Genomic DNA, 12,753 nt, shown 5'->3' with positions numbered 1-12,753 from the left:
ATTTCTTTGGCACATATTACAGACAAAAACTACTTTAAACAGCCAATACTGAGCTGTATAAAGAGCAACATAAGAACATCTGCACATCAATTCCAGCAGTAACAGTTACAAATCTATTTGTCTTTGGTCACTGTCAAGGTAGAAAGTATGTCCAGCTACTCCAAACAAGCTGTACATTTCAGGTCAGGGGCTGTATGGCATGTTCACATTCCAACTGCCTGAGACACTTCCAAATAAATACTTGGGACACTTCCATGGCAATATAGTGGTAAAAAGCTCCTAAATTATGTACTTGATATTTGTTTCTCAGCAGATATTTGCTGCAAAGTCAGTGGGGACATGTATGTGCAAAAGCTTGTCTTGGAATCAAGAATACAACTGTGGAGGTCTTGGTATCCCTGAAGTCAAAAAATGTGGTTGCTTGTAAAATCACTTAGTCAAACCGTGGTTGAGTATTTAAGGATTCTACCCACACAAAAAAAAAAAAAAGATAACTATTCCCTTGAAAGGAATAGCAGTAACTGGGCTGTTACAGATTTAAAATACCATATTAAATTTTATTCTTTAATAATGAGGGGGGGATGTTTAATATTCCAACCTATTTTCAGACAACAGTTTAATTAAACATTTAATGAATGCATCTCATTTCTTTGCATAAGCTTCACTCTAATCAACTGAGATAATAATGTAAACATCACTTTTGGATTATTAAAATAATCCCTTTCACAAACACTGGCCTCCTGACAAACAAAATGGCTGGTGCCATCTATACGATATGCCCACAGTGCAGGGGTTCAATTTGAGCATAAAACCCAATTTACAGTTGACCATCAGCTTTTAAAAAAATCCTAGGCAAATGGTTTTAAACACAGTGATGTTTTCACCAAATCCCTCGAGATTTGATTCAATTAATCAAGAAAATCTATTAAAACATCATTCATTTAACCATATAACTGCCTTTAAGAGAGTTGCCCAAGTAGGGATGCAGCAGCAGTTTCAGGATGTTTCCTCAAACAAATCCTGGTATTGGATCAGAGCAATCAAAACCATGACCTTCTTTTAAGCCACAGTCCTGCAGCTCTGGGGGATTTGTGTACAGCTAATGGAGCTTTTCCAGGAGTTAGTTACTTTGGAAAGGACCATACATTTTCTGTGGGACTTTAATGCAAAAAAATAGACTTTTTTTTTCCCTACCTTTATAACCAAAAAAATCTGAAGTATTTTTGCAAAATGGTGACAATTTTCAAGACTCCAAGTAAAAAAATTTTAGTGAAATGAGTTGTCAAAACATTTTGAAAATCTGTCAACAGCTAGAATTCTTAGAAACCATGATTCGGTGATGCTTGAAATATTGTCTCGTCCATGCTGAAGCAGCTAAACCACATTCCTTGCTGCTTCAGCTTAGTTTTTTTTTTTCTTCATGGAAAGTTACTGGTATGCTTTCCTATCTATTATGTGATTCCTCAAGCTAATCAGCATCCCACCAGCATCATCCTTTCCCAGGTGGGATATCTCCAGAGAGGCCACCACAGAGTCAGTCGGCTTCGACTGCTTGGAAAAGACTCAGCCCTGTCACCTAAGGAAACAGATAACTTTTCACCCCCATCTATGGCCCTGCCATCACCCAAGAAGGGACAATGAACAGCATGATGAGAATACGAGTTACACAAACTTTGCTACCTGGCTTCTCACTAAAAACATCACTGACCTTTCACAGTAGGTGAAATTGCTGAGGACTCCAGAAAACTGGGCTCTCCTTTTTCAATATTTCCAACAAGAAAAATATAAAAGGACAACAACAAAAAATCCCAACCAACCAACCAACCAGTCTCATTTCCCCTGCAAACACAAAAGTACCAGGAATCCAAAGCCCAATATCCATCTACAGCAACAAAATTCCTGCATGTTCAGGTAAATTAGCTTAGTTTTACATAATCTAGCACAGTGGATTGCATGTAATCATTCCTGGATTACCAGAGTGGAAATTATTTCTAACTATAGACATTGTCATTAAATGGTCCATATCTGACCTATTACATTAAGCCCTTGATGACCCATGAGAGACTTTCCACTCATTTCAATGGGCTTTTGATTAGTTGAAATATACTTTGCCAGGTTTTTTTTCTGCTTCTTTTGCCCTTGAGATCTACTATTACTTCTCACAGCTACTGGGTTTGTGATTTATTGGTTTAATTATTTTATTTTTACTTAGTTTTAGTATTTATAATGGGACACAACTGACACTTTGAAATAGGAGACACTTTTTTTCTTAAGAGTTGCATGTGGTATTGGTTGCCTTGAGCACAACAGAAGATGGAAATCTTCTTTGATACTTCTAAACACTTTCACTTCTACTGAAAAAAATGCTTTAGCACAAAAGCAATAGTGGCAAAACCCAAAGTTTAAACATGCTAGTGGCTATCAAAATATGATACTTGAGTACTTTGTAAACTAAGTATTCACATTTTATCAGTGGCCTTTTCCTAGGAAGCATAGTTGTAAACACAAGCTATTTTCTTCACCTGACAAGTATAAACGGTCTGCTAGAAAAGGAGGAAATTCTCCCACTACAGATGTGGCCAAGAGATAACTGCCAGTAATGTGAAATTTCATGGCCAAGCATAATCTCTCAGATCCAAAATAAGAAATAAATGTGTGAAGAACAGCTATGGAGAAGTCCTAGTGATGGCAAATAGCCCTTTTCTAAAAGACATCAAGTAGCTACCTAGAGACAGCAAATATTTTCCTGTATTAAAAAAATAGAACTTAGGCTATAAAAAACCATAAACCAGGACACAAGCTCCCGTTGCGGTGAGACTGACACTGGCAACTGTAAATCGTGGGGAGGATTTGCTCCTCCAAGCCCAGATCTTTCCTACACGTGTTATCATCCCCTACACACACGTTTGCAGGACTGGCATCACTCCCATCTCTTTGCAATATTTTATCAGTGTGAATTCTCGTTTTATTTAAAAAATACGAATGTAATTATTTACTTCAAGTCTACCAGGGAAGGACTGCAGTTCTTACTGCAGCGTAACAGATAAGAAAGGCTACAGTGTTTATTCCAAGGCAAACAGCGAAGACAGAATACACCAGATTGGGGGGGGGGGGCGGGGGGGAACGGGGGAAGCCACCTTTCATACAGTGGCTAAGATTGAATGGGCATTTGGCACCGAACCCAAAATTTATCATTTTCTTGGGTCCGATTTTGTGCAGCCCAAAATCTGGAGTCAGATCAGAAACAACGATTCGCGCACCTAGAAATGACTAAAATTAATTAATTAGCGCTCCACCGACCGGCACCAACTCCGTTAAAAACACCCCTCTTGGCACGGGGCACGAGAGAAATGTTTTCAAAGCCAAACAACCCCCGCAGCGGCAAAGGCGCATCGCACACACTATAGCGAGGGAGCGGCCGCGTTTCCCGTGTCCCTGCTTCCCGGGCGCGCCCGGGGGGGCGGCCACCGGCCGGGGCCGCGGTGGCAGCGGAGAACTGGGGAGCGGCGGGCAGGGCTGGGCCGGGCCGGGCAGGGCGTCCCCGTCCCGCCCCATCCCTCCCCCGGGCCGGGCGCGGCGGCGCCCCGGGGGCGCGGCACCGGCGGCTCGGGCGGCCCGGCCCGGGCGGGCGGCACCGGCGGCGGCGGAGCCGGGGGAGCCTTCCCGCCGGGGATGCGGCTCCCCGGGGGACGCGCCGCACGCTCCCGCCCTCCGCCCGCCGTCGACCGGGCGCCGCGCGGAGCCTCCGCCTCCGCCTCCCCGCGGCGTCTCCCCCGCGGCGGGGCCGCCGCCGCCGCCGCCCCGCATGGCCAGAGCGAGCCGGCCGGGGCGCGCCGCCGAGCCCGCGCCGGTGCAGCCCCCGGCCCCGGGGCCGCGGGGCGTCGGGCTGAGGGCGGGCGGGCGAGCCCAGCGGCCCCGGGGCGCCGCCGCCAGCCGGGCGGGCAGCCCCGCCGGGGGATGACTCAGAGCCGCGGCCCCTGCAGCGAAGCCGCCGCCGCTCCGGGCTCCGCGCGGCGCCGCCCCATGCCCGCGCCCCCCGCCGGGGGCCGCCCGCCGCCCGCCGCGCCCGCCGCGCCGCGCACCGGATGATGCCCCCGCGGGGGGCGGCGGGCTCCTGCCGCCGGCGGCGCCTGGCGCCCCTCAACGAGGACAACGGGCGGTTCCTGCTGCTGGCCGCCCTCATCGCGGCGTACCTGAGCGCCGGCGCCACCGTCTTCTCGGCCCTCGAGAGCCCGTCGGAGGCGGCGGCGCAGCTCCGCTGGAACCGGACCCTGCACAACTTCAGCCGCATCTTCAACATCAGCCTGCCGGAGCTGCGCGCCTTCCTGCGGAGCTACGAGGCGGCTATGGCCGCGGGCATCCGCGTCGACGCCCTGCGGCCCCGCTGGGACTTCCCCGGCGCCTTCTACTTCGTCGGCACCGTCGTCTCCACCATAGGTGAGCGCCGCCCCGACGGCCCCGCGGCGCAGAACCGCCCGCCCGGGGGATGCCGCGGCCGCGGCCCGGTCGTTATAGCGACCAAAGTTTGGGGAGAGGCGCTGCCGCGTTGCTGTGACAACCGGGGGCCTCGCAGTAGAGGGGCGTCCGGCTCCCTGTGTCCCCCCGCTCACCTCCCAGCCCGGCGAGTCGCGGTCGCACCGCCCGCCCCGCTGCGCGGAGCCGGGGACCGGCGCTTCTCCCGCCCCGCAGCGCTCCGGCTCCCGCGGGTTCGCAGAATCGCCGGCCGTCGGTGCCCCGGGCCGGCGGCGTCGGGGGTCCCGTCCCTACCCATTAAACTTCTGCTGCCGGCGGCTGGGTTTCTTACAGTCGGCCCGAAGGAGCGAGCAGGGCTGGCGGGTCCCCGAGCAGCGCTGCCCGCGCCCCCACCGCGCCGGGATGTGCCTGCCGGGAGAGTGGCTCGGTACCGGGAGAGGCGGCACAGGGCCCCGAAAGCAGCGGGCTGATGGAAATGCTGAGTGAGAGCCGGGCGTTCGCGGTGCCTGGCCGCTGAACTTGGTACCGGCTTTAACTGTTGGCAAAGTTGTGTGTGTGACTAAAGACGCAATCTGTATGTCTTCCAGCTGTAGCATAATACACGTTCTCCGTGTATCGCTGGTCACAGCTGGCTGCAGTTGTTAATATCCCATAGGTGTTCAGGAAGAGCAGCACTTTGTAAGCAAATGGTGAGTTTTGGGGGGAGGATATGTTTTTACTATAAAATTATTGGGGTTTATTCTAAAATTTCTTACTCTAAAAGCACAATTAAGAACTATTATATCGGAGATTTAGCCAAAGTAAAGCCGTGGTTGTCTGCTGGTCTCGGGCTGTGGCTTGAGAAATCCTGTCCCTGTGGACACAGAATCCTACTGATCTTAACTCTGACAGATTTTAAGTATTGTAACAAGCCAATTGTCTTGGGGCTTCTGAGCATAAATGTCGTGTTTCCCCTTTATTAGAGAGGCAGAAACGCACAGCTCATTATTGCACTTACATTCATTAGGTTCGAAAATATTTTGTCAATAGTGACTAATCTGTATAATAGAGTCGTGATGGTGACTACAGCAGTGTTGTCAGGTAGTTACTTTTTGCATTGAATAGTTCAGTTAACTTTTGCTCTGCAAGTATGTTCAATAGTCCAGTCACTAGAAAACCATTTTAATTAAGCATTAGGCCTTCTTCATCACTGGAACATACATTTAAAAAAGATCATTTTGACTGACCTGAATGGATGGACGAAAAAGTCTGTGTATTTAACAAACCCACTCTTTCCTTACACCTGCTGTAGCAAACAGAGAAATTTTCAGGTGATGTGTAAACACATCACTTCCCCACCAACCCTGCCTTCTCCTCCCTGAGGTTATTGAAATGTAAAATGTTTCTCTTCATTTGCATTTGTTTGCATCTCCATTGCCCCATCTGCAGTCATTTGTACCTGGGCAGAGGGAATGAGGATATCAGCAGGGGGTTTTGCCGCTCTTGACCACTGTAAATGGCTGAACCAAGAATTGTGTTTCTCCTATTCGTGTAGCACAACTGAGGGTGCCAGGGCACTGCTCTCTCATTATAGCCAAAAATACCCCCATATCTCACATGCGAGATGGAGGCTGAAGACTGTTTTTTGAGCTACAACAAAGGCCAGGTTATGACAAGGACTCCCCAAGCAGTACCTTCTCTTGGCATTCTACCTGCTAGTGCTTACTCCTGGATTACTTACAGTACTTTGTGTGAGTTCAGAGAACCTGCTGTGGAACAAGGCTTTGCTTTGGGTGAGGAGATGCAGCAGAAGGTAGCTCAAAGTGAAGCCAAGTTCTGCCTTTGGGCACAGCGAAGGCCATGGCAGAGCTGCTGTGCTGGGGGTGCCAAGCTGTACAGAGCAGCAGGAGCAGTGTCTCCTACCCCTCAAGGCTGTTGCACTCCATCCTGGAATAGCTTTTAGCAGCTACAGGTACAGTTCCTGCAGATGAAGAGGAACTGCTGCCCCCACCTCACTCGTTCTCCTTGCATGCCTCTTCAAGCTGCTGCAGCTCATAGAGGGACAAAGCCCATGGTGAGCTTGACTGCCTCTCCGTGGGCAAGGTTTCTTCCACCACACGGTTTATTCAGTTAATATTGGCAGCTCTGCCCAGCAAAAGCAAAAAAATCCAGCGAATTAAGTAGTTGTCCAACTAAAACCCAAAACTGCACTGTTAGTCAAACGTGCCCAAAGCTGTCTGGCTCATGGTCCCATCAGGGAGAAACCAAATGGTAGGCATCAGAATGTCACCTGAGGGAGCAGTTCCAGAGTCGTTCTTTCGTGGTCCATTTTTCCCCTCCCAGCCAGCTCATTTATGTACCTACCCACCTGGAGTACCTTTAATTCCACTGTCAGCTCACACACCACATTGTCCTGGTTCAGAGCAATTTGACTTGCTTTTCGTGTCATGCTTAATTGACAAGAAGTGTGTCTTTACTCAACCTCACCAAGAACTACCAGACATCCAGAGTCAAAACAGCTTGCCTTCCTCTACAACTTCATCAGTTCAGTGTGTCAAAACAACTTTATTGCTCCAGCTAAACACACTACTATCCTAGCGCCGTGTTGGAAAGCTTTCTTACTCACTGCTTGACAAACAGCAAGTATATGCAGTGTCTGTCAAGGGTAAAGCACCCTCAGGTTGCTCAGGTTCTTATCTGTAGAGGATTCCAGCTTACAGGTATCTCACTGTGTCTTTTAAAGCCCTCACTCTGCTTTCGACAGTTTTAATAAAACTACTAAATCCTTTATACGTAGACATCAATATAGTCACACAGGGACAGGGCTGCAAGTTTTCCTGGGGTTTGTGTAAGCTGAACAGAGGAGAAAAGACTCCAGTTCTTCATCCTTGAGTGAACAAGGGTTAGGCATAGCCAGGCTTGGAGAAAACTGCTCCATCCACCCTCCTTGAGCAGGGCCTTTGCAGAGCTGAGCAGCACCCCGTCATTAGGTGCTTCCTTGGCTGCAGTTCTGCATTTCCCTAATTACACAAGGATGCAGTCAAATCCTCTGGGTGAAAAACATGATAGTAGGATCTTTAAGAAATGAGAGTTAAAATGAAATAAGTTTAATATTAAAGCATTTTGCTGAATAACCCACAAAGCAAGTGGCTTACAGCCCATAAAACACCCTCTTGATAGCAATCTGGGCATTCATTTTTCTACTATTGCATTGTTTGTGCTTGAATAATGAAATGATGAGTCTATTTTCATTAGACATATCTTGATTTTTCAGAGCTATGTAAGAAAATTATTCAGTCTAATTTCTGGTTGTTTGCTGTCAGATCACACCATCTATTCAGTCATTATTTTGCACTCCAAAAGGTAGTGTTTTTGTAGGCAGCTGTTATTGTTCTGATTTCTTTAAGGGGCAGCTAGGTGAAATTTATTCTTGATTCTTTGGTCTAAGTGACAGTAGACTTTGTTTTTCAGTTGAGTTTTTTCTTTCCTTCTCCAAATGCAAACCATCGACAGTTCCGAACACTTTGTTAAAGACTGAAAGCAAAAGCATAAGTCAGACCAGTTTTCTTCCTGGTAAAGTGTTGCAGCATAATCAGTCATATCTTTCCCCATATTCTAGGAGCACAGATTCATTCTGCCTAGCACATCAGGCAGCTCTGGAATGCCTGAAGCTCTGGATTTCTGACTTCAGTCCATGACTCTAGACTCTATACCAAGATTTTTTTCTTCTCTTAAATGTTAGAATAAACCTTGGGTGCCTCACTAGTAAAACATATTGAGACACAGACTTATCAAATTTGGATTTTAAGCTTCTTATGTATAAGAACATATGTTTCATAAATCCAGTGATATAATTGATTTATAGAAATCCATACCAGACATTAAAAAATGAAGTCGAAAGAGGTACTCAATTTGTAAAAGTGATTTTTCAATATAATATTTTGTAAAGGACCATTACTGCGGGCGGACTGTTTTGGGATGGAACATGTCTGGGTTACATGTGCTTGAGAGGGGCCCCGGGAAGAAAAGATAAAAGGATCCTCTCTCTGCAAAACTGTGTGAAGGCTACAGGTGTTCAGGGCACAGTGTGTAGGAGTGAGCAAGACTGTTCATCCTTTCCTTGTCCCTGAGGTATCCTGTTAAATGACTCAATATTCTGGTGGACTGACAGCTCCACACAAAGGGGAGGGGTACCTTCTGCTCTTACCTTAAATGAGAGACACAATGTTCAGTGTTTTCTTCCATCTCACTGGCTTCTGGGAGCTGTTCTCTGCTTGCTTAGGATGTCAGCTGGATTGGAGCTTCTTCTCTCTGGGTCTTCTGTAGGGATCTATCATACTCAGCATGTTATTTCTGCTTGTGCTCCACAATGTAAGCACCATAACCACTCAAGTCTAAAATATCCTCTGGCGTAGTCTTGTGAAAAAATCTGGTGGTCCAGTTGTTCTGGAGGTGATAATTAAATGGAAGTGATGTGCAAAATACAGTTGGACAGCTCAGCAAGCAAATGGTCAGCTGTTGGATTGCACTGCTAGGAGCCAGGGAGCGAGCCTGCAAGAGCAGGCACTTCATAGGATAATTTGGCAAGAAATTTCACAAATAATTGAGATGATCTGAAGGTTTTAAAGGGGAAGAATATTTGCCCTGTCTTCTTCATTGCTGTATTTCAGGATATGAACTTGAACCATAGCCACGGGAGGTTCTGGCTCTCTGCTCTCCATGAATGCAGTCTCACTGTCTATACAGCCAATGCATCCAAAAGGCGACATCCAAACCAGAATGTAAACCTGATCAGCATCAGTGTTACTGCTCTGCGATTCCCTGAGGCTTGTACAGGCAGCTTTTGGGAGGCTTCAGATTAGGGGGGAGTTGCCTCCAGAGTTGACCTTCTTAAAGTTAAGAAATAATCAAACAAAACCAAATGAGAAAGCAGCTGGAAGAGCAAGCAGTATCATTAAGCTGCTGTGTCAGGTTATTTGTCCTTGCCATCCTATATACAGTCTGCAGCCAGCATGAGAGTGTGTTGCAGGCAGATCTGATTCCTTTGGTGCATGTCATGTTTTAATCAATGTGCTGGTGGATTTCTGGAAGTTATTTTCTCACTTGGGCAGTCTCGATAAGGAACAGAGAGCAAGAGGCTCAGAGGGCAGCAGGTGAATGGTCAGCATACTTCTGTGGAGAGAAGTGATCCTACAGTGATTTTCCTCAGAGGAACACCTGGCACTGTAACAATATTTTCTACTTGCCATAGCTGCATAGGAGTATTAACTTCTTTGGGTACCAGATAGGCATTTCATTAGTATGTGGGCATAGGTTGTGTGCTCTGAGAAGGAAGGTAATCTAAAACACAGCTTGCCTTCTTGTCCTTGAGAACAAAAACAGGAAGCTTTACTTGGAGTACCTCCATGTAATTACACGGGTAACTTGAGGTGTCCCCACTGTAGGGTCTCGATGAAATAATTTTGATCATAAATTTGTGGGGGTTTTGTTCTAGAAGGCAGGAGGGAGAAACCCCAGTACTTTAAATAAAGCCCTTTTTAAAAGAAAAAATAATCTGAAAATATTATATCAGTCTCAGTACTGCTTAGGATTTGCCTGCCCTTGTAGGGTTATGCCAGCAACAGAAAATGAAGCTATTACTGTGCTTTGGTCATCTAAACTGAGTAATTTCTACAGAGCACGTTATCTTCGATTACTTACTCTTAACAGATTCAGAGATTTCTTAAATATTAAACCCTAGCTATGAAACCAAATGTTTTAAAACACTAACGTCAGTGCAGTGGAGATCTAGTTGTTGTTTTACTGCTGGAGAAGTTAAGTCGAGGACAGCCAACCAAATCGTACTTCTTTTTGCTGTGCCCATGGAGTTTGAGGTGCTCAGCTGGAACACTGAAACCTGGGGTCTCCAGCTGAATGTCAAACACCACAGCATCTCAGAGCAGCCACCCGAAACACAAAGCCTGTCTATAACACCAGCATCACATGAAATATGGTCCAACATCTCAGAAGTCAGGGGAAATTTTATACTGACTTACTATGTGGTGGTTCAGGTTCAAAATGAAGACCAATTGGAGTTTGTAATCATGAATTCTCCATTTGTGCAGCCCTCAAGGTCCCTCTAGCTCGGGTAGTTGAAGGAGCAGTGTCTGCTTAGTGAGCAGATACCTCCTGCTTAGCAGAACATTCCATTTGGCCTTCAGTCTTCTGGGTAGCAAATACCTGTATTTTAGTTCCCTATGCATTAACAAGAGCTTGGCGATGTGACTGCAAACCAAACATTGGTGTGCCAAAACACCACTTTGACAGCTCCCCATCCATGGAGGTGACTCACGAGGCTCCAGCCAGTCCGTCTCTTATTACTGAGCAACCTCCCTGTAAACCAGTTATCGCGCCTGTAATAGCAGTGAGGGATCATAATTACCAGGCTTATCAGCTGCTCTGTTTGCTGCAGGCTCATAAATCCAAATCCTGCTTGAAACCCTATGGGCTGTGTTCCTGTGGAGCCTGGCCAGTCCCTAGACTCTTCCCCCAGCTTTGCAGTCCTGGGGATATTCCCCCTTTCTTTCTCTTACAGCTTATCTAACACTCCCCACTCACCTGCCTGTCTCAGGTACTCTTAATTTCTACAGCTTCTGCTGCCTCCCTCACAATTAGTATGCCATTGTCTACTGGTGATTTGTTTTCTTGATTAACTTTTGAATATTTGTTTGATGTCCTTGCAGTCTTTCATGTCAAAAGTAAAGCTTTACAGTTTCTTTCTGTTCCTCATCGCTCCTGTCCCTCTTCCCTTGTGTTAATCCTGCTATTGATCTCCATTTCTTTTTCGGTCTATTTCTTTCTTCTCTGATTGCCTTCAGTTTGACACAGATCATACACACCTCATCATTTTTTCTCACTTGTACCGATGGGTCATCTTTGCCAGCACACTGTCTTGTTTTTATGCAAACTTTAATTGCTCTTCATTGTGGAGAGAAGGGGAAAGCAATTATAGGATAGTTCTGTTGGCAATTAACGTCATGTAACAATACCCACTCCTGGTGTTATGCTGGAAAATACAGTGTCATTTCTTTATTGTAATGAATGCAGTTGTTACCGTATCTTTGCAGCAATTGAAGTGAATGAGAATTTTACCTCTTGCCATAATACCACCAGGGTTAGAGCAACAAAAAAACAACTTGGAACATTTCATCTGCAATTTTTAGAGTGAAGAGAGCTTGATATTGTTGGAAACATAACCTGTGACCATGATCTGCGTGAGCCTTGCTTACCTTTATCAAAAGAGACAGTTTTCGTAGTGTGTCAGCACCAAGTGCATATCTGAGGGCATTTTGGGAGAAGACTGTTTAGGGCAAAGATTAGGGTTCATGATGGTGAACATTTGAAATGTGAAAGTCCTCCCAAGCACAGTAAATCTTGGAAGTGACAATAAAAACCTCCTGTGAATAGAAACACTTTAGTAGCAAACAGAACTATAATCCAAGGGGCAGTTGCATAGCAATCCAGGCAAATCAAATATCTCCTCAATAGCCTACATCTGTTGAAGTCAATAGCAGACCAGTCTACAGAGCTTTAGGAAATCCTGCTTTACTCATTTTATTGGCACACTAGGTTTCTAAAACAAATGTAGGTCTGCTGTTGCCAGCACTCGTTATTACTGTGTACAATACATCTTCCCGAGCTCGGTGGGTCTGTTGATGGCACTGGCTGGCACACCTAGACATTGGAAGGTTTCAGTGCAATCCCTCATGAATCAAATGAGAGGTAGAATGAAAATTAAATCTAATTGCATTAGATGAGGCAAAGCATTAGCAGCCTTTTCAAGTAATTAAAGCTTTGGAGTGGAATAAGATAAGAAATTGAATGGTTTGATGTTAACATATGGGATTACTTATTGTGAGTGAGACACTGCTATTGCTCGTGTTTAAAAATCCGTAGTAAGTGGATGAAAAAAGCAGTACTACCTTGATAACAGTTGTAGCCTCACAGTAATTTCTCAATGGATTTTAACCTTTCTGAGCTTGTACCACTGCAGCTTCTTCCCCATCAGAAGTGATTGGCCATATGTTTCCCTTTCATTCTCAAGTCTAACACAGGCAAATTTAATCATGGCAGAAACTGCAACGAGGGCAAATTTGCCCATGTGAGAACTGGGTGAGAAACTAATCCAGTATATTTCTGTTAAAACCAGATGAAATCCTTTCAGTTATTCGTTATTGAACATTCTGTCATCTCTTTGCTCAGCCTGAGCATTGTGCAAACAATATATTTATTTTCTGAGGCCAAACAAAAAATACAGTGTCA

The 12,753-nt window shown here is 46.0% G+C and overlaps 1 protein-coding gene across 3 annotated transcripts in view; it reads left to right on the top strand.

Moving 5' to 3' along the window:
• Positions 1–4,045: 4,045 nt before the first annotated feature.
• The window catches only part of KCNK12 (potassium two pore domain channel subfamily K member 12), a 28,674-nt gene continuing 19,966 nt past the window's right edge, over positions 4,046–12,753 (top strand). For all 3 annotated transcript variants that reach the window (XR_007903976.1, XM_051783723.1, XM_051783724.1), the window contains exon 1: positions 4,046–4,437. Coding sequence is in view for 2 of the 3 variants with exons in the window: in XM_051783723.1 (XP_051639683.1) it covers positions 4,086–4,437 (352 nt within the window). In the remaining variant the exon portion in view is untranslated. The remainder of the gene's footprint in view (positions 4,438–12,753) is intronic.

This window comes from Manacus candei, unplaced genomic scaffold (assembly GCF_025592945.1).
Source record: "Manacus candei isolate 608988 ecotype Guabito, Panama unplaced genomic scaffold, ASM2559294v1 h1tg000017l, whole genome shotgun sequence".
Lineage (NCBI taxonomy): Eukaryota > Metazoa > Chordata > Aves > Passeriformes > Pipridae > Manacus > Manacus candei.
The sequence above is the reverse complement of the archived record's forward strand: the minus strand, read 5'-3'. Positions and strand labels throughout refer to the sequence as shown.